We start from the raw sequence: 25,812 nt of genomic DNA on the forward strand, positions 1-25,812 counted from the left end.
AAAGTTGTTGTTGTTTCTCTACTTGCACAATGTAGTGTGACATACATGTTTATCACATGTCTATTTACCTCCTGTCATTTCTACAGTCATATTACCTTACAGTGATTTTGCATAAAGTAGTTATTTCACTTTTAGTTAGCTTTGTACATATTGTTAATAATCATAATGTTATAGTTTATTTTTGATAATCACCTCAGTGTCCACTCAGTGAAGCAGCAATGTTAGCTTGATTTTCACAGCTTAGCTAATGTTAGGTTGCAAGGCCTATTTTGTAGAAACTCAGAAATGCTAAAAATGAGAGTGAGTGATATACACAGTTTTAGCAGTAAGCTACAACCTCATTGTTGTTGGCTCTGGCATTCTAATGTTAGCCAAGCCATGAAAATCATCAACATTAGTGCTACACTGAGTGACTAGCTAATGTCACTAATGATTATCTAAGACACTGAGGTGATTATCAATTAAAAAACAAAACAAAAAACAAATGTAAATACGATTAACAATATGTACAAAGCTAACTTGAAACATGAAGTTATTAAATTAAGAATGAAAAAGTACTGGGGAGATGATGGAGGCTTAACGTTACGGTTGACAGGAAATAAACATGCAAGTAGGACTAACTGATGTAATATAATAATATACATATAATTACTAGGGATGCACCTGGATACAAGTAGAATATTTGGGAAAGCAGAAATAATGTGATTAAAACAGATCCTATCCTTATATGCTTCTTATTATTTCCAAAATGTAACACAGTAATGTTAAGAGTTCTACATTTTACTTTTATGTAAGTACATTTTTACACAATTACTTAATTTTATAGTATGCTACTGTAATATATTAATATGTAATACTGTAATACTGTGAACAGCAGTAGATTAATATATCAAGAAAGATAAATGCAGCATGATTGCAATTTTGCAATTTGCATTTTCCCCTTCAACTGAAGGATATGGTTTATATATTTACTTTAAACAGTTATGTCAAATGAAAAACTGAATGTTTTGATTTATAAAGGATGTTTTTTTTCAGTTTATGATAGTTCAGTGTCCCCCTGTTAAAGGGGAAGTGGTGGGGTTCAGTTCATAAATCTTAGTTTAGGTAAAAATGAAAATTAAAAAAAAGACAGGGATGAAGAGATATATTTCATAATTAATTATATGCCAATATTAACTCAATTTGTTGCTTTAAAGGCACAACACCTTGAGTATTGAATATTTGGTAAGAAAATAACAGCATATAATAATTTAACATATCATTAACATATTTTAATATACTATTTACATGATTTAACATGACTTCTGGTATAAACCACGCCCACTCCTGGTCTTTCATCCTAAAACAGATACAGATAATTTTGTTGATTGAACACACACAGATACAGCCACAGACACAGATACAAATAATGATGTCATGAGGCACAAGTATAACATCAGATGGAAGTTTCCCTAAAAAGCAACTCCTTTCATTGCAGAAATGATGATTGTATCTCATATAGCTTATACTGATAAACTACATCACTTGGGTGTAGTGTGGTCTTTCCAGTGTAACACCGTGTACTCAGGAAGTATTTGCTGTCATTCCACAGTATCTCTACTATGATTAATGTTGGCTGCGCCTGCTGCGTCTTTTGAAAATCCTGCATTGTCCCAGTATTGGGTTTCACCAGGCACTCTCCATTAGCTCTGCTTTGGATTCCCTCCAGAAGATCTTTTCTAAAGAAAGTCCCTGAGGTCGGGTCCTGCCGTGCCTCTTCCTCTTCAGATCACATGTTATCTTCTATCCAATAAAACGCTCGCCCGATGGTCTCAGTCAGTCTCCTGGAGGCGTGGCTGCACAATTGATTTTCTTCCAAACCTTTTTAAAGTCTTAGAATCACATCAGTCCACTTAAAACACTCTACCATCCATCACCTTTCTGTTTTATCTAAAAGTTGGGTTTCAATGATCTTTGAACTGATTTGACGTGTTTGTGGAGATGTTTGGTCAATTATATTGTCTCACTCTTAACAAAAACCACTTAAATTTAACTCTCATCCTAAGTTGAAAAAGCTAATATGATAAACATCACTAATGCTTTCTGCAAAAGGCAGATAATGTTGTTTATACTGTAAGGTGGAGATTGATAAGCTTTTGTTTTTCCATTGTAGAGATTTCAAAGGGTGGGGTTGTTAAGTGGACAAAATACTTTCTGTACATGGCAGTAGACTTCCAGTAGAGAGAAAAAAAAGTTAGCTCTGTCATAGTTTTAAATATGCATGTGGGAAACGGTCATTTCACTGAAGTTTAGACTGATGTAATAGGTTGGAATATGTGTAGTGTAGGTATGTCTGTAAGTAGCCTTTGCTATGTTTCCACAGTAATTATGTTGATGTATACATTTATATAGATAGAATTTTTATCTACTTTTGTTTTGCTGTGTAGTTTTATATGTATGTATTGTTTTTTATTGCAGCTTATGTGTGGTACAGGGCATGTTAGTCCTCTGAGACTCTATACTATCTATACTGCTATTTTGGTCTTCCTTCCTGGAAAGAGGACCACAATGGAAATAAGTTATTCTTAAACTTAATTGAGTTATCCTCGACATCTTCTGTGAATATGTCTGTCTCAGCGCAGGTTGGTGACAATATCTGATGTTCCTCTATGTTCCATACTTGCAGGATTTCTGGTACACTTTTTGCATATGCTCACTTATTGCTTATATGAAACCTTAATATAACGGAATTAAATTTATTCAACTGATTCAGGAAAAATCTATGTTCAAGCGAGCTTTCACCTTACTTAATTTTATCTGCTTGCCTGCCCTCAGTTCTTCCTTTAAGTTTTCATTTTCTTTTACTCGTCAGTTCCTGTATTTTAACTGAGCTGCAGCGGTTTGGCTTCTTTCCACTAATAAAGGCACCACCCAGGATCTGCAGTTCTAATTATTCATCGAGTTCCCAACTGCGCTCACTTAAGCGTTAGGAATTGATTAGCAGATGGTAGATTATATTGCAGACATCAACAGGATATTACTGAATATTATTAAATCCAATGTGGAACTATGTCGTTAAGGTTTGGTTCATCCCTCATGGTATCTAGCAATACAGATGGTTATGTTTTTATTTTAACCAAAGAAGTAATCCCAGTGATAAGTGCTGACTGAGGTCTGTGATTGATCCAGATGAACTGAGACATGACATGCTGTTAAAGTTATTCAAATGACACTTTTCAGTGCTTTTATCAACAGCAGTCAAATGATTTTTTTGTCTGCTGTTGTATTGGGGTGACGACACATTTCAGAGGCACTGGGTGATTTGAGGGGCTATGCTATCCCTCTTTCTAGCAAAATGCATTTACTTTGTTAACTTGCCATGCCATCTCCATCTCTTAGCAGAGCACAGAGAGTGCAGAGAGGTTGTTTAGTTTAATATGATATTCTAGGCTGCCTGACTCATTGATTCTTTATCTGACAGAGGTTTGTGCAACTTAGAATCTACAACCTCGACCATGGCTCTGAGACCTCGGCAGTCTTACTGAGCTGTGTATGGGACTGTCCTTGGTGCTGATGTAACAGACAAATGTATTTGATTTGTAAAGGTTTTTTTTCTCTCAGTCCTGCCCTTCTATAAACTATATATAGCATATATACCAGTTAGTTAGGAGGACTCGTCTTCTCATCACTTGGGCACCCTATTAGGTCACCCCCCTGTTAAATATTAACAAATCACCTGCTGTTCAGAGGTGAATCACAAAACCACAGCAGATACAGAAGAAGTGAGAAAATAAACTGGGTGAACTGGCCCTTTAGATATTATAGTATCAATTTTACTGTGTGTCTTGATGGTGCTTTTTAAAGTGTAACTTCACCCTGACGTCTGAACCCAACTCCACCCCTGTGTAATTTTGAAAAATTATAAAAAGTAGGCAAGAGTCTGGGAGGGGATGTTTATAGGTCCCAAACTGTTAACTCTGTCTCACCATTGTCCTTGCAAGGTTCAAGATGATGGGCAAACAGTGGGTGCTATTTTCATCCATTTTCAACCCATGAAATGCTGATATTATAAATTAAGTAAGAAACGTCAATAAGGAATAAGGAAACAAGGCAATTTATTTATCATTTACAACAAGGTTGTATAATGAAATGTCAGTGTAGTTCCCTCTTTTACTGACTGACAGGAATTGGTTGGAGAGATAAAAAAAAAAAATAGAGCAAAGTAATTTACATTTTGTAGTGCTGAGGATTAATTAAGCTGTCTCACAGCCTGAGGGAAGATGCTGCTCTTCAGTCTGGTGGTTCGGCGGTGGATGTTTCTCCTGCCTGATGGCAGCAGGGTAAACAGGCTGTGGTTGGGGTGGGGAAAATATTTTATTCCTTTGAGTTCTGCACAGGCATCTCAACTCCCCAATATCACTGATGTTCAGTGGATGGACACCAGTGATGTTCTGGGCCATTTTCATGACCAGCTGTAGAATGTTTCTGTCCTGGCCCTGCACGTCTAATGATGTCAGGTTGTGATGTTTCCAGTCAGAATGCTTTCAATTGCTCCTCTGTAGTTGTCAAGAACATGACACAAGAATTTTGCCTTCTTAAATTTCTTTGAGAAATGCAGCAGTTTCTGAGCTTTCTTTACCAGGGTGGAGATGTGTGACCTGTGATGTTGATTCTCATGGACCTAAAACTGCTGCTCCACCTCAGCTGCACTGATGTGGACAGGGATGTGTGTCTTTGCCTCCTCTCCGAAAATCAACAATCAGCTCCTTGGTTTTGCTGACACTGCACCGCCTTACAAAACTGTTGATTGTGAAGTCTCATGGTCGTTCATAATCCGGTCGATGATGGTGGTGTGATCTGCAAACTTCACGAAACAGTTTTCTCTGTGTCGGGGGTTGCAGTCATGAGTAAACAGTGTGAACAGGAAGGGGCTGAGCGCACAGCCCTGGGGGGCGCCAGTGCAGAAAAAGAAAAACAAAAAGCTACAGTACAAGTCATGTTGTTTACAGCTCGAAAAACACATTTAAGTGTGCAGTAAAGTAAAGTAAATGTTCCATCCATGCAATATTAAGGCATAAGTAGCTCTTAGGTTTTGTTTGCTTGACTGTTATGACCTATGACACACACAGTGGTTGCCACCTGCTTGGCACACCAAGACACCGAATTTTGGTTTTTAACTGACAAGCATGGCTATGAGCAGTAAACGCAGCTCCTCAGAAACATTTCACTGACATCACAGATGCTATATTCATATGTTCCTACAGCCTACAACCTAACTTTAAATTAAGCCAGCTGTTTCACTTCCAACTTGATGTGACAAATTTAACTGTGACATTCTTTAAAAAGAAAAAGCAATAACTGTTTTTGTTTCTATCTCTTCCAGATTCCTCTTGGTCTTCTCCTGTCTCATACTTTCAGTCTTTGCCACCATCAAAGAGTTCAAAAATAGCTCAGAGAGTGCCTTGTACATCCTGGTAGGTATCATTTTATCTTCTGTGGATCTATATTCCATATACATCCATATTATGTGGTTAACTCCGCCCTTTCGGGTTCCTCCACAGGAAATTGTGACCATCGTGGTGTTTGGAGTCGAGTACATTGTGAGGATATGGGCCGCTGGGTGCTGCTGTCGATACAGAGGATGGAGAGGAAGGGTAAAATTTGCCAGAAAGCCTTTCTGTGTCATAGGTGAGAAAACAGGGTTGGCATGTGCTTTGCTGGTTGTCATTTCTCTCACCTTACTCTCTCAGAAGAACACATTACTGTGTTTTTCCACTCCTGAACGAGAATATGATGACCATCTTTGTTCTTTGACGACACAGTGAAACTAGATTTGTAACTACAGAAACCTTCTAATACTTATAATGACACTTCTAATACTAGTTGCTCCCATGTAATTAGGTCAATGTTCAATTCCATGCAAACTGATCCTCACTGCACACAGTAAAGTGTTGTTAATTCAGTCTGATTTGATCAAGGATATACTATCTTGAACTTCCTCTGCTTCCCAGTCAATATAGTATAATATGATTGTGTTTCGCTCTCTCTCTGCAGACATCATGGTGCTGATCGCCTCAGTATCTGTACTGGCTGCTGGGTCTCAGGGCAATGTATTTGCCACCTCAGCCATCAGGAGTCTGAGATTCCTGCAGATCCTGCGCATGCTGCGAATGGACCGCCGTGGAGGCACCTGGAAGCTGCTTGGATCTGTAGTTTACGCCCACAGCAAGGTGATCAGTTCATTCATTAGAGGGTGGCCACTACTTTATGGAAACACCAACCAGCAATACATGTTTTTTTTTTTTAAAGTGGTAATCTCAAAGATTTCAATCCTATTTGATTTGGTGATACCCGTAGTTACTGGTGGCGACAGCAAATGCAGAAATCAGGGGGCAGCAAAACAAACTATTGTTATTTTAATTTTTTTTTTTTTAAAAAGTCAGGCAAGCGTAAGCAACCGTGATTTGATTTTATGTCGAACACAGCATGAGTCTGTGGTCAGCAGGGTGCGTTGAAAGGGGTTGTTTATCTGCCTGAGAAGTTGGAGGTGTGCAGCTTGTCGCCTGCAGCTCTTCATCTAACAGCTCGTTGTGGCTGCCCCTTCTTGTTCCATCACTCCCTGTAATATTTCACACTGATCCACTGTCAAAAAAAACTGAAAACAACCGTCATCATGTTTTGTGGAAATATGCTGCATTTCATGTGACTATTCCATTATAAAAGTCAATTCTCAATTTTGCCACTTAAATGCTTTTAATATGAAGCTGCAGCTGTAGGAATTGTTTGACATTAGCAACAATCTCAGAATCAGGATTTCAGAGTCGAAACTGTGCAATGTTGCATCTTAAAGATGATCTTTTCCTATCTTATCTTTGATTATTGTCCAATCCCAGAATCTTTTTTAATAAACAGCCCTCTTTCAAGAAAAAAAAGATACACAGGAGGTGAATATAATTTTTCAGCCCTGAGTAATGTCTGCAGTCCTTCTTTCAGGTTGCATACAGCATCAACAACCTCCATAAATAAACCCGAGAGACAAAGCTCAGAGCTTGGGATTTTGAAAAGTGTGGGGGACATGTCTCAGCCATCCAGAGTGGAAATTATGTGCTTTGGTGGCACCTTATCAGAAATGTGTTTTCACTGCTGCCTTTTTGCTTCTGTTGTCTTCATTCGTTCAGCATTCTCTTTTCCTTGGAGTCATACCATCACCCTTATGTTACTAGATACATTTACATAAAAACAAAGTGTTCAGGTATCAATATAGAGTAGCACATTTTAGCTGTCTGCACCTTTAAATCCAAAAGTCTGAGTTAATACTATTCATGTGTAACTTTGAACATGTAGACAACACCTTCACATGGATTTTGAAGCATCGGAGTTGAAGCTAAAGTGCTGCAGGTCTTTAATTTCCACTGTGCTACTTCAGTGACGCACTGTTTCCAGTCGTGCCTCTTCCAAGTAATTCTGTCAGGGTGAGGAAACACAATTCTCTCAGTTTTATTTTAATGAGCTTTGAAATAGAATTATTTGCTTACACTAATAAGCTGTGGAAAATGTTTAACTGTGTGTGTGTGTGTGTGTGTGTGTGTGTGTGTGTGTGTGTGTGTGTGTGTGTTAGTGCAGTGTGGTGAGAAGGAGAGAGGGCGGGTGTGTGGCATGTGTGGAGTTGAGGGAAATAAAGACGTTTATGAAATACTTGGTTTGCCACAGAGGGCAAGCAACTCACATAATCATGTCCAATATTATTACAGAACCAAATTACCATGGTTACATCAGCACTTTGCAAGGCCTCCTAGATGACACTTTATTACTTTAGAGTCCCTGAAGCTTATTGCATTGGTTTTCTCTGTAGGAGCTCATCACAGCCTGGTACATCGGCTTTCTGTGTCTCATCCTGGCTTCTTTCCTGGTCTACTCTGTGGAGAAGGGGTCGAATGATGAGTTCGAGACTTATGCTGATGCTCTTTGGTGGGGACTGGTAAGACTAAACTGAAAAAAACAAACAAACAGAAGGGTATCCACTTTGCTGTTCACAGAATTACTCAAAAATAGCATCCTGTGATTTTATAGTGGTAATTTTCTCCCAAAATATCTCCAGGCTGTGCCACACCTCCAATTTATCTTTTGCTCAGATCACTCTCACCACGATCGGATATGGTGACAAGGTTCCCAAGACCTGGAATGGACGATTGCTGGCAGCCACATTCAGCATGATCGGGGTGGCCTTCTTTGCCCTTCCTGCTGTAAGTACGAGGACTTTGTCAGGACTTTGAACCCAGTGACGCTAGCAAAAGAGCAACTTAAAAGTGCTGATTTGTAAGAGCCTCATTTGTGTTCATTCAGTGTATCCATCATGGTGTTAAGTGCGCATCGATGAAGTGTTACTGCCCTGCACATCCCTAAGGAACAGTGTGTCCAGTTATATGATGTGTGTGTCCTTGGATTTTCTTTTGATGAAGTTTGTCGCTCTTTGGCTGTTCTTTTTATCGCCTGTCGTGCCAAGACCCACAAGACAGTGAATATTTGGAAGAGCAGGTGGAAAAAATGTAATGATTTGAATATACCTAATTTGGATTCTAGCATTATTGGTCTATGCTAGCAAATCTGATTAAACATGGCTAATTATTTCTTCAAAGCTGCACTAATCTTTAGCTGTGTTAACAATGGATCAAATTAATATGTGTAATGTGAAAAGTGTTGCTCATAGAGATGAAACAAGAAAGTTATTCTTAATGCCTGCCACAGGGTTGGATTCTATCTGAACTCAAATGAAGCCTGTGTTTACACTTTGTTAGGCAAAGTTACAGTGACTAGAATGTTAGCTAGTTAATAAGAACCAGGAGGAGATTTTTGTTTATACAACTGTATTTCTGACATAATATTTTGTGGTTAGTATGATGGAAACACTGCCGTTTTTGACCACAGGGGCCTCCAAAATCAACAAAATATAAAAGTTCCTCCTAGTAGCTTTAACTTCATTTATCTGTTTGTTTGTTTTGTTTTTTTGTTTTTGTTTGTTTTTTCATTTTTTAGATCTTAGCAAAGCACACATGGAACCAATAACACTTCATTTAATTGTCTTGGTGAACCAGCATGTGTAATACCAGAGCACTGGACATTTAAACAGAATGTAGATATTGTTAATGTTATTAATTACACCTGTGCTTTTAAAATGTTATTATGAATTGTCTGCTGTGACAAAACATATATTTTGGACAAGTACTTTGTATGGTCTTGTGCAGTTTTCAGTCTTTTATGATCCTACTCTAGCACTCTGTTGTGTTATGTTTGTCATCTGTGGTACTTAGGCTACAGAATTAAGCTAAAAGCTTCCTCTGCATCTGCAAAAGCTCTTTTTTTTCACGTCACATTCAGAAAGCTCTCATCTTATGGTGCTGTAATTCCAGTTGCTGATGTGTTTGTCAGCAGCTGGTAAATGTTTGGCATTTCACCTGAGGATTGAAGATGTCAGACTCTGCAGTCAGCTTTGAGTAAGCAGCTAAGACCTGCTCAGTCTATCACACTTAAAAATAACTGTATTGCTGTGACCAGCACTCACTTAACAGGAAATGGTCACGCTGACTTCTGGCTCATGTTTCTTTTACCTGGAGGCTCTGACGACAAGTGAAAATCTGTGATATTATGTATTTATTTTGTTGGATTTGCTCAGTGCTCCCTGCTGTGGAAGGATCATACAAGGTGCTGGAGGAGACAGCATGCTGTTGTTGCAACTCTTGACCTGTAGAGGTCAATAAAAGTCACTGATCACTTTATGAGCTCTCTGTGTCACTCTGAATCTGTGCAGGGCATCCTGGGTTCTGGCTTCGCCCTCAAAGTTCAAGAGCAACACAGGCAGAAACATTTTGAGAAGAGACGTAACCCTGCAGCAGGCCTCATCCAGGTATGCGTCCAGTAAAAACTCTATAACAAAACAGTGTACACATTTATCAAACAGATATAATCTCTGTTTTATGCTTCTGATAAAAAGTTAAAAAGACTTTTTTTTTTTAAATTCCTCCATCCAGGGTGCTTGGAGGTATTATGCTACCAACCTTTCCCGAACAGACCTGCTGTGCACTTGGGATTTTTATGAGCAGACTGTAGCTGTTCCAATGTACAGGTAACTTATAAAACTGTCTGAATATATGATGCTGAACATTATTCAGCATTTTCAATAAATACAACTGCTTTGCCATATCATATTCTGTCATCTCTCCTTAAACTGGGAAGCTAAGATGAAAAGTGAGCCCACAGAGTATCCTCAACTTATTGTATTCCCTTGTTGAATCAGATACTACTGCCTGTTGTGGAGACTCACACACTGGTGTGACTTTTCACTTTCTGCTTTAATAAGGGTAATTTTACAGTGGATGAGGCTGCCGTTGGCAGTGACAGCTGGATCTCTTTGAAATGCTGTTCAAAAGACAAACACTGCCAGTGGCTACTTTGTAAAATTAACCAACTATATTTCTGTCCAGCTGAATGAATCAGCATATAAGCTGCTTGACTTTCACAACACAGATTTCTGCCTTTTATGCGTCTAGAAGTAGAAGATCGCTGCTCATCTGTCCTATTTGGAAATGGCATCATGTTCGGTTTCATTCCAGCAGTAATTTGAGGTGAAAAGGTGATGACCAGCAGAATAGATAACTGCCAAACTAAATGGAATTAGCTTTAAAGTGCCCATCGGCAAGCTTTAACCTTTGGGCACTGAGTTGGTGAAACTGTCTTTGACGGAATGACAAAATGCTCTTTGTATTTTTCTTTTCAGACTTATTCCACCTCTGAATCAGCTGGACCTGCTGAGGAATCTAAAGGGCAAGTCATTCAGGTATAAATATGACCGAAAGAGTGACTCAGCTGATGATGATGATCTCATGATGATGAGGATGTCAGAATGGGGATAGAAGTGATGATAATAATGATTAGTAATGGTGAAAACAAGAATCTTGAAATAGAAAAGAAAGACTTGAGAAAAAAAAGAATTTGCCATTCATGTTAAAACTACACTTACCAATATTATTATATTAACAAGGTTCAAATAACTGTGTAATATGAAAGGGGTCACTCATAGTGACAAACTGCACAGAGAATTATCACCTCATTCTGCAGCTCCTCTCACCTCTACAGAGCTTTATAGCAGAGGCTGGATCAAATATTATTTTGCAAGCCAAAAGCAAGTCTCAAATCTTTGTTCTCAAGTCCCAATAATGTAACAGTGATTTTTCAGTCTCTTGGATATATAAAGTTTAGCTAACATTAGCTAAGCATTAGCCCACTAATCATGCTAATATTAGTCTCTACTTGCAGAGAAAATCCAAGTAGAATTTCAAATACTTTTGATTCTGTCAAGTCCAGTTGAAAGTCATCAAATTTGTGACTTGAGTCTGACTTGATTCCAAGTCATGTGACTTGTCCACACAGTTTTGGTTTACCAGAACATTTTTGGCATTTTTTTTTTTTTGAATGGCTGTTTTCAGCAAAATGGTTCTGATAAACCCTCTGCACGCTACCAGCTCAGCACCAAATGACAGACAGACAAGGTTAGCGACTGGCTGGTGAATAATGCAGTAGCACCTAGCAACTACAGAGCATGTCAGCTACTTCCCATGAGTGGTGGAGATCAAAAACAGAGCTAAAGGAGAGTGAATATTGTGTTTACAGTCATTTGTTGAACATTCAATTTCAAATGAGTGCTCAGTATCTGCTGAATGTGCAAATATGCAGCTTTTTGCCAACAAGTCCATCATACCAGCTTGAACTTATTTCCTCCAAGTGACCACAAAATTACTTCCTGCAGGTTTAATTTAAATATTCATTCATTCATCATTCATTTTCATATATATGCATACAGTATGACTGGTAGAATATGCAGGATCTGTGGGCTGCTGTTTGTAAATGCACCAGAAAGATAATTGATTGATGAATCTCATTCTAGGGTTATCAAATGCCAACTCGGGTTGGTAAACCGTCCTGAACAGAGTAAAATAATGAGGAAATAAGAAAATACAGGCAGAGTGCAGGGTCGCTGCAGATACAGACACTAACACACACCTCTAGCGGGTCATAAGTGGCAATTAAGAGGGATTATATTTATATGATTCATATATTGTTTTCTGCAGAGTGTGCCTTTAAGTGCCAGGACTGGATAACATTAACTTTTTGTCTTGTCCCATGGATGATTTGGATCTGCAGCAGCACAACATGGAGCGATGTGCAGTGTAATACATGACTGAATGACTGACTTGCACTGTGTAACAGTTGGTGTCCTTTCTCCTCACAGGAAGGAGTCTCAGACAGAAACCTCTCCCAGGTCTGTGATCAAATTATTATTTTTTTTGTCTCTCTTCACTTCCCTTTGGCTCCCTTCAATTCTGCTCTTAGCTGCTGCTGAGGCACTCTTCTTGGGGGAGTGCGTGTACAGTATATTTGTGTGTGTGTGTGTGTGTGTGTGTGTGTGTGTGTGCCTGTGTGTGTAGGTGTTGGGGGTTATTATAGGTGCTGCGTGTCAGACATGTATGCGGCTGTGTGTTAAATGCCTCCTTCAAGAACGGTCTTGCTGCATTTGCTCACATGGTGCTCAAAGATCAGCTCACTTTGGCCTCACTCCCAACCGGCAGCTTTATTAAATATTCACAAATAAGCTGTTCTTTGATACTCTGGCTTTCAGCATCACCTCGGGAAAAAGTGATTTTGAACACTTTAAGAGCCTTGCTTGACTTTTTATCACACTGTTTTTGACAAAAGAAACAAGTGGAATTAATGATGATGTAGTAACACTTTATCATGACATAGTCCTTTATAAGCCATTTGCACACTTTAACTCACTGTTAAAGTATGATATGAAAAACCAGCCTTATAATGGCATTATAAAGCTATTTAAATGAATTCTACACATGGGAAAAAAAATACAAAATGTTTTATTTATGATATGACAGACAAAAGGGTTGCAAATGTAATAGAAACTATAGTTACAATAAAGTGTTACTGGCATTACAGTATGGCACACACTGCTGTTTTTTGACTATACCCACTGCTATTTTTTATCTTTTTGTCTCCTCTACTGCCCACCACTCCAGTAATGAAAATGCACACAAAGACAGACTTTGCGGGTGCTGTCCGAGAACTATTAGGTATAGTTGCTGCACAGATATACTGACAACTGCACTGCAAGTCTGTGTGCCGCCTTACATTCCTATCTCTGTTCCTCTCCCTCTTTAAACACAAGCAAAGGTAGAGGAATCACAGAATAACAAGAAAATCTGACTAGTTTACTTTTTATAGCGTAGTAAAGCTCAAAATGAAAGCTTTACGCTTTATATAAACAGAAGAGCTAATCTGCCCACACCTTTTGCCTCTTTCTATGAAAAAAAAAATGCAGATATACATCCTTGTTTACCGCCCTGTCACACTTGATTTATGGTTTCTGTTTAATAATGTCTTTATGCAGTTGATTTGCTTGCTGCCATTTTTGCCTATTCAGCCCTTCTAAACCTCTGTTCAGCAGGCAAGGTGCATATTGCTGAGTACCTAACAATGCTTTTCCTTTGACCAATTTCCATGTATCAGGTGGAGCATACAGTATGATGTATGGTGAATTGTTTTGCATGATTTATGTTGACTTTTTGCATAGAGTAAGAAGCTCTTCCTTTTGAGACGTGCGCTGTCACTTTGCTTCCCACGCATGCTTGCTTGTAGCTTCCTGCTGCTTGCCTGACCCACTGAATGCACCACTATGTTCGTATGTGGACATGGCTCCTTCTGCTGTAGGACATTGCCCATTTTGCGTTTCTGCTGAGGTAAGATTTATTATCACATCAGTGCTGAATTCGACAAATTCCCAAGAGCAGTAGGACAAAGACATTTAGCTACAGATAGTTATTTACTTTAATTTAATGATGCTCTTACAAAAAATGCAAAATTGGTTACATTTCCCTTCTCGTTACTTGCTTTCTGTAGTCGGAAGGCCAGCCTGAAGGACAAGGTGTTCCCCAGTCCTTCCAAGGCTCCCGTGGCCAAGGGAAAGGCCCAGTCTCCAGGGGCAGAGGACGGGGCTGAGGCGAGTCCCAGCAAGGTCACCAAGAGCTGGAGCTTCAACGAGAAGAACCGTGGGGCAAAACATTCTGCGTTCAGAGTCCGGGGAAGCACCTCACGTCAAAACTCAGAGGGTGAGTGAACTACACACAGTGCAGAATAACATCTGAGCAGATGTAAATGATCTCTTTGCTCTACAATAGAATTCATGTTACGGTGGAAAGTCTCTGAAACAGCATTTAAACCATCATAAAAAACCAAACTGTTGAAAAAGTCACTATTTAAGGGAGGTTAACAGCTGTTTAAAGGATTAGCTTGACATTTTGGGATATCCACTTATTTGCTCTCTTGCTGGGAGTTAAATGAGCAGATCAGTACCACTCATGTCTGTATATGAAACTATGGCAAGAGACTTAGCAGCTTAGCCCAGAGACTGGCAGCAGGGGTAAACAGCTGGTGCCATTTCTAGTTCTATTTTCAAAACAAAAAAAGTAGTCCAAGAAAATGTTCCATTTGACCGAAATCCCATTCATCCGACAGCCCTGTTATCCCAAAAACAAATGTCCATTGCTCTGAAAACGCACCCTCTCCCTGCGTTTGCTATATCGAACCCATTTAATGACTTGAGTGATGGGGGCTTGCACCAACTGAGGTGAAACTCGCATGCTTTTATTCTGACATTGGGAATTTGTCTGTGACAGTAAAATTGCTCGAAATGCTATTTGGTGTAAGACCAGAAAGATAGCCTATTAAGGGAAAACCCCTGCCAATTCAGCACTGTGGCTCTTGTATCTTCTGAATATGAGCCTCTGAAGCAGTGGGTGTTTGTTCTCAAGATAATGGGCTGTCAGACAAATGGGCTCTCAGTTCAATGAGACATTTTTCAGACTTTTGGGGTTTCAGAATAATGGGCCATTGGAACAATGAGCAGTCCGCAACAGTTAGCCATGCTCTGTCCGAAGGTAACAAAATCCACCTATACCAGCACCTAAAGCTCACTAATTAACTTATGACATCTTGTTTAATCCATACAACTCATCTTCAAAATTAGGTTTTCTTTTGAACAGCCTAGCACATAGCATGTCTAAGTACAGGAAACAGGAAAGGCACAATTTGATCAAGGTTCTGCCTGGTACCAAGCTTGCTCAACTGTTGTTAGAGCACAGAGCAAAGAGGGATGGGACCTAGGATGGGTCACAATCCATCCAGTAGATGTTGAGATATTTTAAATATAAGTGAACGATTTGACCTACTGGTGGTGCTATAAAGTCAAGAAATCACCAAAGGGCCTTGGAATCATTCTTTGACAACCATTAACATCTGTACAAAATTTGATGGCTCTCTGGACTAAAGTGAGATACCAAAGGACAGACATAATGATGCCTAAAGCTGATAGTTTAGGCAAGTTAGACACGTTGTGGTTTTACAGTTTAATATTATTTTTTGACAGGGCCAAGCTAGCTGTTTCCCCCTGCTTCCAGCATTAAAGCTAAGCTAAAATACTTCCCTGCTCACTCCAACTTCATATTTAGCCTCTAGGTATCAAAGATGTGCAGGTAAAGGCTGTTCTATGCTATACAGATTATAACCCTTTGAAGCAAAGTTGTGATTTGTGATTTTGGGCCGTAGAAAGAAAACTGATTCGACTTGACTGTCAGACTTCTCATCTAACATCCTAGCCAAAAAATAAGCATAACCTCCTCCAAAGCTTACTTGACTAAGACGATGAATCTTTCCACAGTACTGATATCAGTTAATGTGAAGATTACTGTACATCACAGAGATCTGTGTGTCAGCTCAAGACTAACAACTCCCCACTTTTGTGTTCAGAAGGAAAGTGTTGATGACACTTAACTTAATCTTTAAGATGCAGTCATTGTGCAGGCCGTGCTATATACTTTGACCTGCATGTATTAAAAGACACGAAGAAGACGGAGATTTTCTTGACATACTAAAGCCAACATTTCAACATTTTGCTGGGGAGACAAGAGTCTGTTGGTCATCATTTACTCCTAGACAGCCCAGCTGCATCCATATATCATCCAGGCCACTGTGTCACTATCAACAAGTATACTTCTTCTCCTTCACCATTTCTTTGCCTTTTTGTTCAACAATTTGAACCAATTCTCATTAGCTGTTTTTCTTCTTCCGCTTCATGGCATGTTAAAGTGCTGATTGAAATGCAGGACGAAGACTTTGGACTGAAGAGTTCTCCAGGTTAGACAAGTCATCATGACATGTCTTCAATTTAGATTGTAATATACTCTGCAATGTAATGTCTAGATGTACAGTAGCCTATATTTGACCATATATGTTATATAAAGCTTTATGATATTAGTAGTTTGTTAAATATAGATATTTAGAGAAGAGAGACCAGCCCTTTCAAACATGAACCAGAAACCATTCAGTGGACTCCACAAGTTCCCATGTTTGGAATTGATTTGTCTGCCATAGTCATCCTGCTAGAATCCATAACAAATCTTTTTCCATGTCTCTCCTCTCTCTCTTTTTGCAGCAATTGAAGGTTTAATAAGTAAGACATTGGGACATTTTGTTGGTTGGCTTCTGTGGGGGAAATAATCAAAAGACAAGTCACCTTCACTGGTCTGAGAAACCTGCATGCTGAAACCTGCTGAAATTTGTTCACTTGACATGAACCCTTTTTATTTTCAAGTCCCCCCTCCCCCCAACGATGACTGAAGACTGAAGCATGATCCTAGCTGAAAACACGCATGTAATGATTCAAGTATTTATTAGCATTCAAGGATTCCATACGAATGATTATAGTATTTATTTAGAGTAGTGGTAGGCAAGTTAAAGGGACAATTCACCCCAAAATCAAAAGTACATATATTTTCCCTTACCTGTAGCGCGATTTATCCATCAAGATTGTTTTGGTGTGAGTTGGTGAGTTTTGGAGATATCAGCTGTGAAGATGTCTGCCTTCTCTGGAGTATATAGGAAATAGTGACCTGGTTACTCAAGATAATCCACAGACCTTGTAGTGTAAAAAAAAAGTGTAAAAAAAAAAAAAAAAAAAAAAAAAAAGCATTGTGGCAACTGTCTTCACTAAATTTGAATTTGAGTTTTGAATCAAACTCAAACTCTTAAGCTTTGCTTTTCTTCTTTTAAAAAAAAAAGAATCTTTGAGTTTTAGAAATAAAAAATGTTGTATTTCAAGAATTGTTGAGTAAGGCCATTAAAATTGAAGTGAATAATGCGTAATAATTTAAAATTTTCAGTTGAAACCATTTAATTTTCAAGCACCCAAATACTGACAAATTGGGTTCTGGGGTTTCTGAAACTCAATGGTTCAAGTTTATCTAAAGAAGACAAGTAAATTATCTAAACAAAAGATAATAGGTATGCAAAACTATTTTGAGTTTATGTCAAAACTTAAGCATTTAAGTTTGACTTAAACTTAACTCAAAATTTAGGTTTTTCACATTTTTAAAATTGAATCTTTTGTTACTTTTTTTTTTTTTTATAGTCATAGGACCTATATTCTTTCTACCAAACTACAACCACCAACTGCATCCCAGTGCAGAAGGAGGTGTGTATCTACTCGTGGACGAGAGGTTACAGCTCAGCCAAGTAGGATGCCATTAATGTTTACATTCTGCACTGTCATGACTACAAGCCTCTTGTCCGTGAGTAGATGCACACTTCCTTCTGTGCAGTGATACTGTTGCCGAGTGTAGCTGGATTAACTTGAGTGACAAGGTCATGATTGCTGAATGAGACATTGCTGTTGAGTTTTTTAAAGGTAGTTTTTGGCACTTGGAGCACCACAATACATCGCTACACTTCTCTGCAACTCACATTACTCTAGATGGATAAATAGCACTACAGTAAGATACTACAGGAAAAATATATGTTTTTGATTTTGGAGTGAACTGTTCCTTTAATATAATAGGTAAGTTGATTGTGGGTTCAAGTCAAGTGGTGCCAAGATAATCTAAAATTGACCCAGAGACCAAATGCCCAAAAGCCCCGCTTCACGTTGCATGAAGAGACCTCACTTTCCCTACCAGATCCACATCTGATTCCTGATAAACAGTGATTAGGCCCTGACACCTTTGCCTGTATGCTTCAAAATCCATAGATTAGCCTTCTGGCTAAACTAAACATGCTAGTTACGATGCTAATCTATAGTATAATTGGTGGTGGGAAGAGAGTACTTGTCATTAAAGGTTCCAGTAAAGCTTTACCCCATCATCAGCACTATCCTTCAATTCTGCACCAAGTCTTTTTTTCTGTTGTTCCACAAAGCCCGCTCACTACGCTCACAAACTGGCTAACTGGCTTGAAACCAACTTGGTAATTGAGTTTTGCACCTTTAAAGCTAAAAGCAATAGCACTGCTCTGCTTCTGCTGTGGACGCTGGTCATGTAGAAGCAGATGATGTATTCTTTAAGAGTGTCCTTGTCTTTGCTTTGTAGAGGCGAGCCTCCCAGGAGAGGAAATTGGTGATGATAAGAGCTGCCACTGCGAGTTTCTCACTCAAGAGTTACCACCAGGCTTGAAGGTTACGATAAGGGCAATCTGGTAAGAATTCACTTTAATATTTTTATGGTTCTGCAATGTTTACTTCACCAGTGGAGACTTTTATAGTAGACATTTATGGTTTGTGCTTACTTTGTTTCCTTCACACTGTGGTGATCAGTGACACAGGCTTTACAAGCTCAGCTCTTTTAGTTTTGGTTATCAGTCCTATCAGTCATAATAACAGTGTACCAAACTGAGAGGGAGTTAGGTACATGGGAACATGGTGAAAGCAGTAAAAAGAAGTCTGATGGGGCAAGAAACATGAACAGTCATCAAATATACGGTCAGAGAGATTTAAAGACATGCTATGCAACATTTACCTAAAAAAAAAAGAAATGTATGGACTTATTTAAACATAGTACTTCACCGTCACTTATTACCCAGTAGAATTGTGTGGTGGTGGCTGTATCTGCACAGTCTCTGCCCTCTGCCTGTACAGCAATACATTGTGCAAGTCTTGAGGTCAGGACTTTATGAAAACATGGCAACCAACTCTCTGCTCTCTGTCTGTGAGAGATACAGAGAGACAGACACACATATATAAACACATATATACAAAGCAGAATGAGCATCACCATGATGGTTGAATTCTAGTTAGCTGATTCACTGTCAGGTTGCTGCCACTGATGCTGACTCACTGTCACACTACCATGACTTACTTAGGGGAGCGAATCTATTTTACCCAGGTCCCATGTTCCAAGGGTGCTAAATTCCTGCAGACCTATGTTCCCAGTGTTGTATGTTCCCAGGGTCCTAAGATCCCAAGGTCCTATGTTCCCAAGATCCTACATTCCAAAGTTCCTATATTACTAGGGTCCTAAGTTCCCAGTGTCCTATTACCCATTTTTAATGCTATTACTAACACTTGTTTTTTCCGACAAGTCTTAATGTCTGCTGCCTCTGTGTGTCACATGAGAAAATGATTGTGTTCTCCCTCAGCATCATGAAGTTCCTGGTGTCAAAGAGGAGGTTCAAAGAGAGCTTGCGGCCTTACGATGTCATGGATGTGATCGAGCAGTACTCTGCAGGTCACCTGGACATGCTGTCTCGCATTAAGAACCTGCAGTCCAGGCAAGTGCACGTTCACTATACAGTTTAAATCTGACCCACACTCTTTTTTTTAGGTTGTCTCAGAGTGAATAACTTGCCGAACTGTGACTTCTTTTGCTGTGAGCCCACATGTCAGGATGGATGTGGAAGATACATGGATACAAGTTATTTCTTTAGTTCAATAATCAGTTAAATTCAGATGAACAGTAGAGATGTGTATCAGTAATACAGTTGTTTGGGTGCCACTGGATACACACATGTTGTGAGTCATTGATTTGCCTGTTTCATTTGTCCAGCTACATGTGTTGTATTCAGATCTCAGTTTTATATCTGTTACCTCTTTATATCAAAATATGTTTCACGCCTTCAGCTTTGAATGCGTCACAAATTCATTTTAAAAATGACATTGCTGTATAACTCACATTGTTTTCTGTATCAGTTTTACCTTCCGCAAAACTAGCTCCTCACATTTTTTACCCCTGAAGGTCTAACATGTAAAATAAATATATTCCAACAGTGAAACACATGCACTTTCCATCCACAAAGCAAGTCAGACTCACCGTACGTCTCGTGTGTGTGGAATATATTGAAACCTGTTGTCCATAGCTGATGTGATTCCCACGTTGCTTCATTTTGCATTGCACTCATATCGTCTCTGTGTGCCTTGCCAGGATAGATATGATTGTGGGGCCCCCTCCCCCAACAACACCTCGCCATAAGAAGTCCACTGAAGGTCCTAGGTTAGGTTAATAGACTGCACCTTTAGAATGACCGTTTTACCAGCATTATGCTCCTTATACCATAGTCCAAATATTAAAGCAGTTACATGCTACCTTATTATTTTGATTGATGGAACCCCTTTTGAGTTCAAGCCACTTGACTTGTCTCATTTACCTGGATAATACATGCTTAAGCCAATATTAAATATTTTATATTAAATAAAATCTAAATAAGTGTTTAATGAGCTGTTCTGTGTGCATCATTTTAGGATGTCCTGCTGGTTACTTTTGCAGTTATGCCACTTTATATCATTATATTAAAAAAAGAAAAAATGAGACATCCTGCAGTTTTCTCACTGAATGTTAATGAGCCATGTCATATGGCCTCACTCAACAGGGGTTTGACAGCGCTAGATGCTTGCTCTCATACTGGAGAGACAGAGGGAGAGCTCCCCCAGTAGGATGCAATGGAAATGAAGCATGAAGCACAACAAAAGCATGCCAAGTGATGCATTTTGGCCCTATAGACAAAATGTCCCCTCTCTTCACATTGTGTTTCCTTAGATTGCCTCAACTCATTATGCATGCGTCCACACCGTCCACCTGAAATCAATACTTTCTCAGGAAATGCTCATTCATTCATTCAAAACATATCTGTAGCTTGACAAGTATCATCAACATAAACACTTAATTTATCTCCACGTAACAGTAGTTCACATAATCGCATCATCACCTCAAGTTTAAACTAATAGGTTAAACTCATGTGGCAGAACAGAGTGTTTGTTTTAATCTATACTTTACTTTTCTCAAATGTTAGAGTTGACCAGATAGTTGGTAAAGGTCCTAAAACTGAAGGAGAGGCTGCAGAGGACCAGAGCATGATGGGACGTCTGGTCAAAGTGGAAAAGCAGGTATGAATGTTTCTTCCAGGTCTGTAAAGATTATATGAGTTGGTTAACACTGAGGTTAATCTCTGAATAATCTCTGAACATATCAGCTATTGTCTAAAGGAGATTTAACCTCTGGGGGCAATGACCAGTGTTTCAGGCTTCTGGTGTAGTCAGTGGATATAACAGATATTTGGGCCAAGTCTTCCTTTTCCATGTACCAGCCATTGATTATTGTCCAATCAGCAACTTGAGACAAAAGACTGATGAGACAGATGCATTTTGCCTATACAGATATCTGCAAATGAATGCAGATTAATATATATTTTTTAAAAAGCTAATGACAATAAAAAGCTTAATTGTTGTCATACGATAGCTGCTAGGTTCTGAGATTGGATTTCATCCTACCTTGTCCCTTGCCTACAGATGCATTTATGCATTCATATGCAGATATATTTTTTACAGAGAGAGCTGTAGTCAGCCAAAGAAAATTTCACTACTATTTAACTGATCGATTAGTTGATGGGCAAAAAACATCTTGCGTCTCTATATTAACTAAATCAGCCACAGCACATTGCCTGCACTATACCTGCATGCATAAATGGATGCTAATCCAAGTAACATGTTGCCAACCAAATAAATTAAAGTCCTGTAATTTGACTAATACTTTTTCACACATGGCTCTGTCATTACCTTCAGAGCATGTCTATCACATACATTTAATGTTACATATCCTGCTATAGTATAAACTCCACAAAAAGCAACCTGAAAACAATACATCCAACTTTCTACCCTTGTTATTTAGTTGGCTTCAAATAAGGCTTTACATTGACACAGTTTCTCTTGACTGTCCCTCAATATTATAAATTACTAATTTAATTAATTAAATTGTGGTAATAGCCACATTAGCAGTGTGCTAGCACCAAATTCAACAGGATAACCTACTAATTAAACAACATAAAACAAACAGCTTTCAAGATTGAAGTCTGATCGCAGACAGCTGGTATCAATTTATCATTGAGCTTGAACCATTACCAGCCCTCATTGGTAAAACAGGCTGGCAGAGTAAAATTCACACATGTTGTCATCATCAACTTTTTATCCACTCAGTTCTTCTGAGGCTGGGGGCAAATTGAGCTATTTGTGCTGGTACTTTGACATGGTGTTAATTCGTTTGGAGCCAAGTAAAGCATTAAATAGTCTATCATTAAAAAATAAAATACATCAGGTCCATATGTTCCCCCCTGGACAATAATGGATTGGACTGATATATATATTTTTCTGATGATGGGTATATTTTATTGTAGTGATGGAACACCATTTCATCATTGCATTTTCTTTCTCCCTGTAGGTGCTCTGTATGGACAGGAAACTTGATTTCCTGGTCAACGTGTACGTGCAGCGTATGGGTATCCCTCGTTCAGAAACAGAGGCCTTTTTCAACTCCAAAGAGCCGTATCCAGCCCCGCCTTACCACAGCCCAGAGGAGAGCAAGGTGGAGAAGGAGGATAAAGAGGAAGTGAAGGAGGAAAAGGAGGTGAAGACATGCTCAGCTGCAGATGTCCCATGCTCTGATGGGTCTTTGGAAAAGAAAGATCCTTTACTGGGTCGGTCTGTGGCGAGATCGGTGGGTACTCCTTCTGGCAGCCACAGCCGCCCCTCTACCTCCTGGCAGCACCAGCTGCAGCACCCCCTCAGCCAGCCTGCCTGGAACAGCAGCGTGGCCAACACCCCTTCACCAGTCGGTGGCAGCGGTGATCATTCGCCCACCCTTTTCCGCCTTCCTCCTCCGCCTGCTCCGGTTCACGACCGTTCATCCTCTGGCCCAGGTGGCAGCGGCAGAGAAAGCAGCTCCCAGGGCAGGAGGCGCCACAGGAGACAGAGATGCCAACAGGACGCCACTGCTGTGGAGAGCGACACGTCTCTGTCCATCCCGTCTGTTGACCACGAGGAGCTGGAGCGCTCCTTCAGCGGCTTCAGCATCTCCCAGGCCAAGGAGGACTTCTTTGGGCCTTCTTTCTTTACGGGCTCAGGGGTTGCAGCTGGAACGGGGACTGAAGCCGCAGCTGGACCCTCACTCTGTGCCAGGGTCAGACCCTTCATAGCAGAGGGAGAATCAGACACAGACTCTGACCTCTATGCTCCCTCCCCTTTGTCCTTCACCGGAGAGCCCACATGTGGAGAGAGGGCATGGCCAGGACTGAAGTAGGTCAAGAAGGACTACTTCGCCTGGAGAGAAGAGATCTGCGCTTCAGTTGCCAACACAAGACCTTCATGAGACCTTGTAGCCAACTGACTGACTGTTGTTGCTGACGATGCTATTACAGACTATTTTACTTTAAGTGAATGGTCATGATTAGCTGTTTATTACTGCAGATGGTCCTTTATCACCATGTTTGTTTTTGTGATGTAACACTTTACAAGCAGTGCTTAATTACAGTTGCATTGCATTCATCAAGCGTTTGATTGAATAGAAAATAGCTGTTTAGGGATATTTCTTTAACTTAGTCGGGGACATTTCAGTTGTATTTATTAGCGATGAAAGATACATGAGAGTGTAGATGTGTGAGGGACACTTAATTTCAGGTCATCAAACTACTTTTACACTCAACAAAAATATAAATACAACACTTAAGTTTTTGCTCCCATTTTTCATTAGTTGAAGTAAAAAAAATCTAAGAATTCTTACACATGAAACATTTATTTCTGTCAAATTTTGTTCACAAATTTATTAAAATCCTTGAGGATTTCCTCTTTGCTAGGATAATCCATCCACCCGACAGATATGGCATATAGAGATGCTGATTAAACATCAGGGTTATTGCACAGGTGTACCTTAGACTGGTCGCAATAAAAGGTCACTAGGGCTGCAGATACCATTTTTCCCCAAAGGGCAAAGTCATGACCTGCCCTACTCTTGACATTTTCACCCTAAACCTAACCAATCACTCCTTGTGCTAAACCTAACCAACAAAGACAGTGAGTACTAGCCAATCAAAGGCAGAGTAGGACGGGTCTCGAGTTTGGAAAAAAAGGTATCTGTAGTCCTGCGGATACCAAGAGACTTGACATAATCGGGTCTATGTTTTCTCTGTACAAAGCACTGTCTTGAATGTTTGTTTAATCCAGATTTTAAGTTTTATTTTATGACACGTGCTGGATGTCTAAACCGGATAAAAGTTTTTATAATTGGACACCTGGACCTAAGTGAAATGAGTGATTCTGGACTTCCTCTACTGCTGCTAGTGAAACGTTAGCTGAGGTTTGATTTTAGCCAAGTGGCTAGACTAGCTGGTCACCTTCTTACTGGAGTTTACTGTGCTTTTAAATCCTTTTTTTACCCTTGGAATTTATTCCAACATGCTGCCACTTGCTACTTTTCCAGTGTGAGCAAACTGTCTCTGCCTCAGCCACAACATTGCATATCTTGAACATAAAACAAACAGAACCCATGTATAGTACCCATGTTAGCTCAGTTAGCCACTTTTCAGACTCGCTCTCCTGTGGCATCCGACTGGCCAACAAATTCAGCATCCTCCACTTGGGTTTTCCTCATCTATCGATTTTGACCAGTCCTAGACATACATGTGCAATAATCAGAATATTTAATCAGCATCTTTACATGCTACACCTGTCAGATGGATTATTTTGGCAAAGAGGAAGTGCTCACTAACACACATTTTAACAAAGTTGTGAACAAATTTGTCAGAAATAAACCTCATGTGCACACAGAGGAAGTCTTTAGTTTACTTTTACTCATGATGGCAGCAAAAACAAGTTATATTTTTGTTCAGTGTGCATTGATTTGTATAAAACACAAGAGAAAATCGCCTTGATTTCTTTTATGAATAGTGAGTTCATTTCAGCACTTCCTCTGTTACACTGACCTCTTAAACTTTGTGGGAGCTAGCGATGCAAGATTGTCAAAGTCTTATCACATGGTTAGCATAGTGTCTTGATAACTTCTATACCTTTGAATGACTTGAGGTGTTATGATGCCAAAATCTTAGCTATGATAATCAATTAGATTCTTGCAGAGATAAAAAAAAAAGTGCTTGCTTTTCAGAATCATTAATTCAGCCTGGTGTTTACTGAATACTACAGAAGAACCCCCTCGCCCCCCTCAAAGTATTGCAGATACTTCCCCCCCGTCAATAAGCCAGTGAATCTGCAGCATGGCATGTTAAATGGTTGATTTAAGGGCTGTGTTAAAGCAGGCTACAAAACCAGACAACAGCTGTGAAAAGTCAGCAGAAAAATTCCACAAGTGTTTTTTTCTTCTAAACAGACAAACAGCGGTGAATAAAACATGAAAATGTGCATGCATGACTGGTTTCAAGCCACAATGTGTTGATTTTTTTATGTGGCTTTGCTTGAATTCCAATCATGTAGATGCAGCCCGAGCTTGCTAATTTCAATGGCTCTTCTTTTCTGGGCAAATATGTCCACGTGAAATACAAAGGCAGATGTTTAATGCCACATATGGAGACAATATGGGCTCAAATGGACATTAGCTCGCACATTTTGTATTGTTATCACCCAACATGCAGTGTTGACGTTGGATCGAATGGGACACTTGTAACTCAGGCATGATG

General features: G+C 39.5%; 1 protein-coding gene across 2 annotated transcripts in view; it reads left to right on the forward strand.

The window, feature by feature from the left end:
* The window catches only part of kcnq2a (potassium voltage-gated channel, KQT-like subfamily, member 2a), a 37,202-nt gene extending 12,509 nt beyond the window's left edge, over positions 1-24,693 (forward strand). Inside the window, exons 2-19 of one of the 2 annotated variants that reach the window (XM_084721743.1) lie at positions 5,363-5,453; positions 5,541-5,667; positions 6,034-6,209; positions 7,832-7,957; positions 8,112-8,222; positions 9,785-9,880; positions 10,005-10,099; positions 10,751-10,810; positions 12,263-12,292; positions 13,059-13,112; positions 13,939-14,147; positions 16,183-16,230; positions 16,529-16,546; positions 18,456-18,561; positions 19,501-19,632; positions 20,283-20,351; positions 21,148-21,241; positions 22,569-24,693. In XM_084721743.1, the coding sequence (XP_084577869.1) occupies positions 5,363-5,453; positions 5,541-5,667; positions 6,034-6,209; positions 7,832-7,957; positions 8,112-8,222; positions 9,785-9,880; positions 10,005-10,099; positions 10,751-10,810; positions 12,263-12,292; positions 13,059-13,112; positions 13,939-14,147; positions 16,183-16,230; positions 16,529-16,546; positions 18,456-18,561; positions 19,501-19,632; positions 20,283-20,351; positions 21,148-21,241; positions 22,569-23,426 (2,500 nt within the window). In that variant the 3' untranslated portion in view covers positions 23,427-24,693. The remainder of the gene's footprint in view (positions 1-5,362; positions 5,454-5,540; positions 5,668-6,033; positions 6,210-7,831; positions 7,958-8,111; positions 8,223-9,784; positions 9,881-10,004; positions 10,100-10,750; positions 10,811-12,262; positions 12,293-13,058; positions 13,113-13,938; positions 14,148-16,182; positions 16,231-16,528; positions 16,547-18,455; positions 18,562-19,500; positions 19,633-20,282; positions 20,352-21,147; positions 21,242-22,568) is intronic. The other variant, XM_084721744.1, reaches the window with a different exon arrangement.
* Positions 24,694-25,812: the final 1,119 nt, after the last annotated feature.

Source organism: Lutjanus erythropterus, chromosome 6, assembly GCF_056507025.1.
Source record: "Lutjanus erythropterus isolate fLutEry1 chromosome 6, fLutEry1.hap2, whole genome shotgun sequence".
In the NCBI taxonomy this organism is placed as follows: Eukaryota; Metazoa; Chordata; class Actinopteri; order Lutjaniformes; family Lutjanidae; genus Lutjanus; species Lutjanus erythropterus.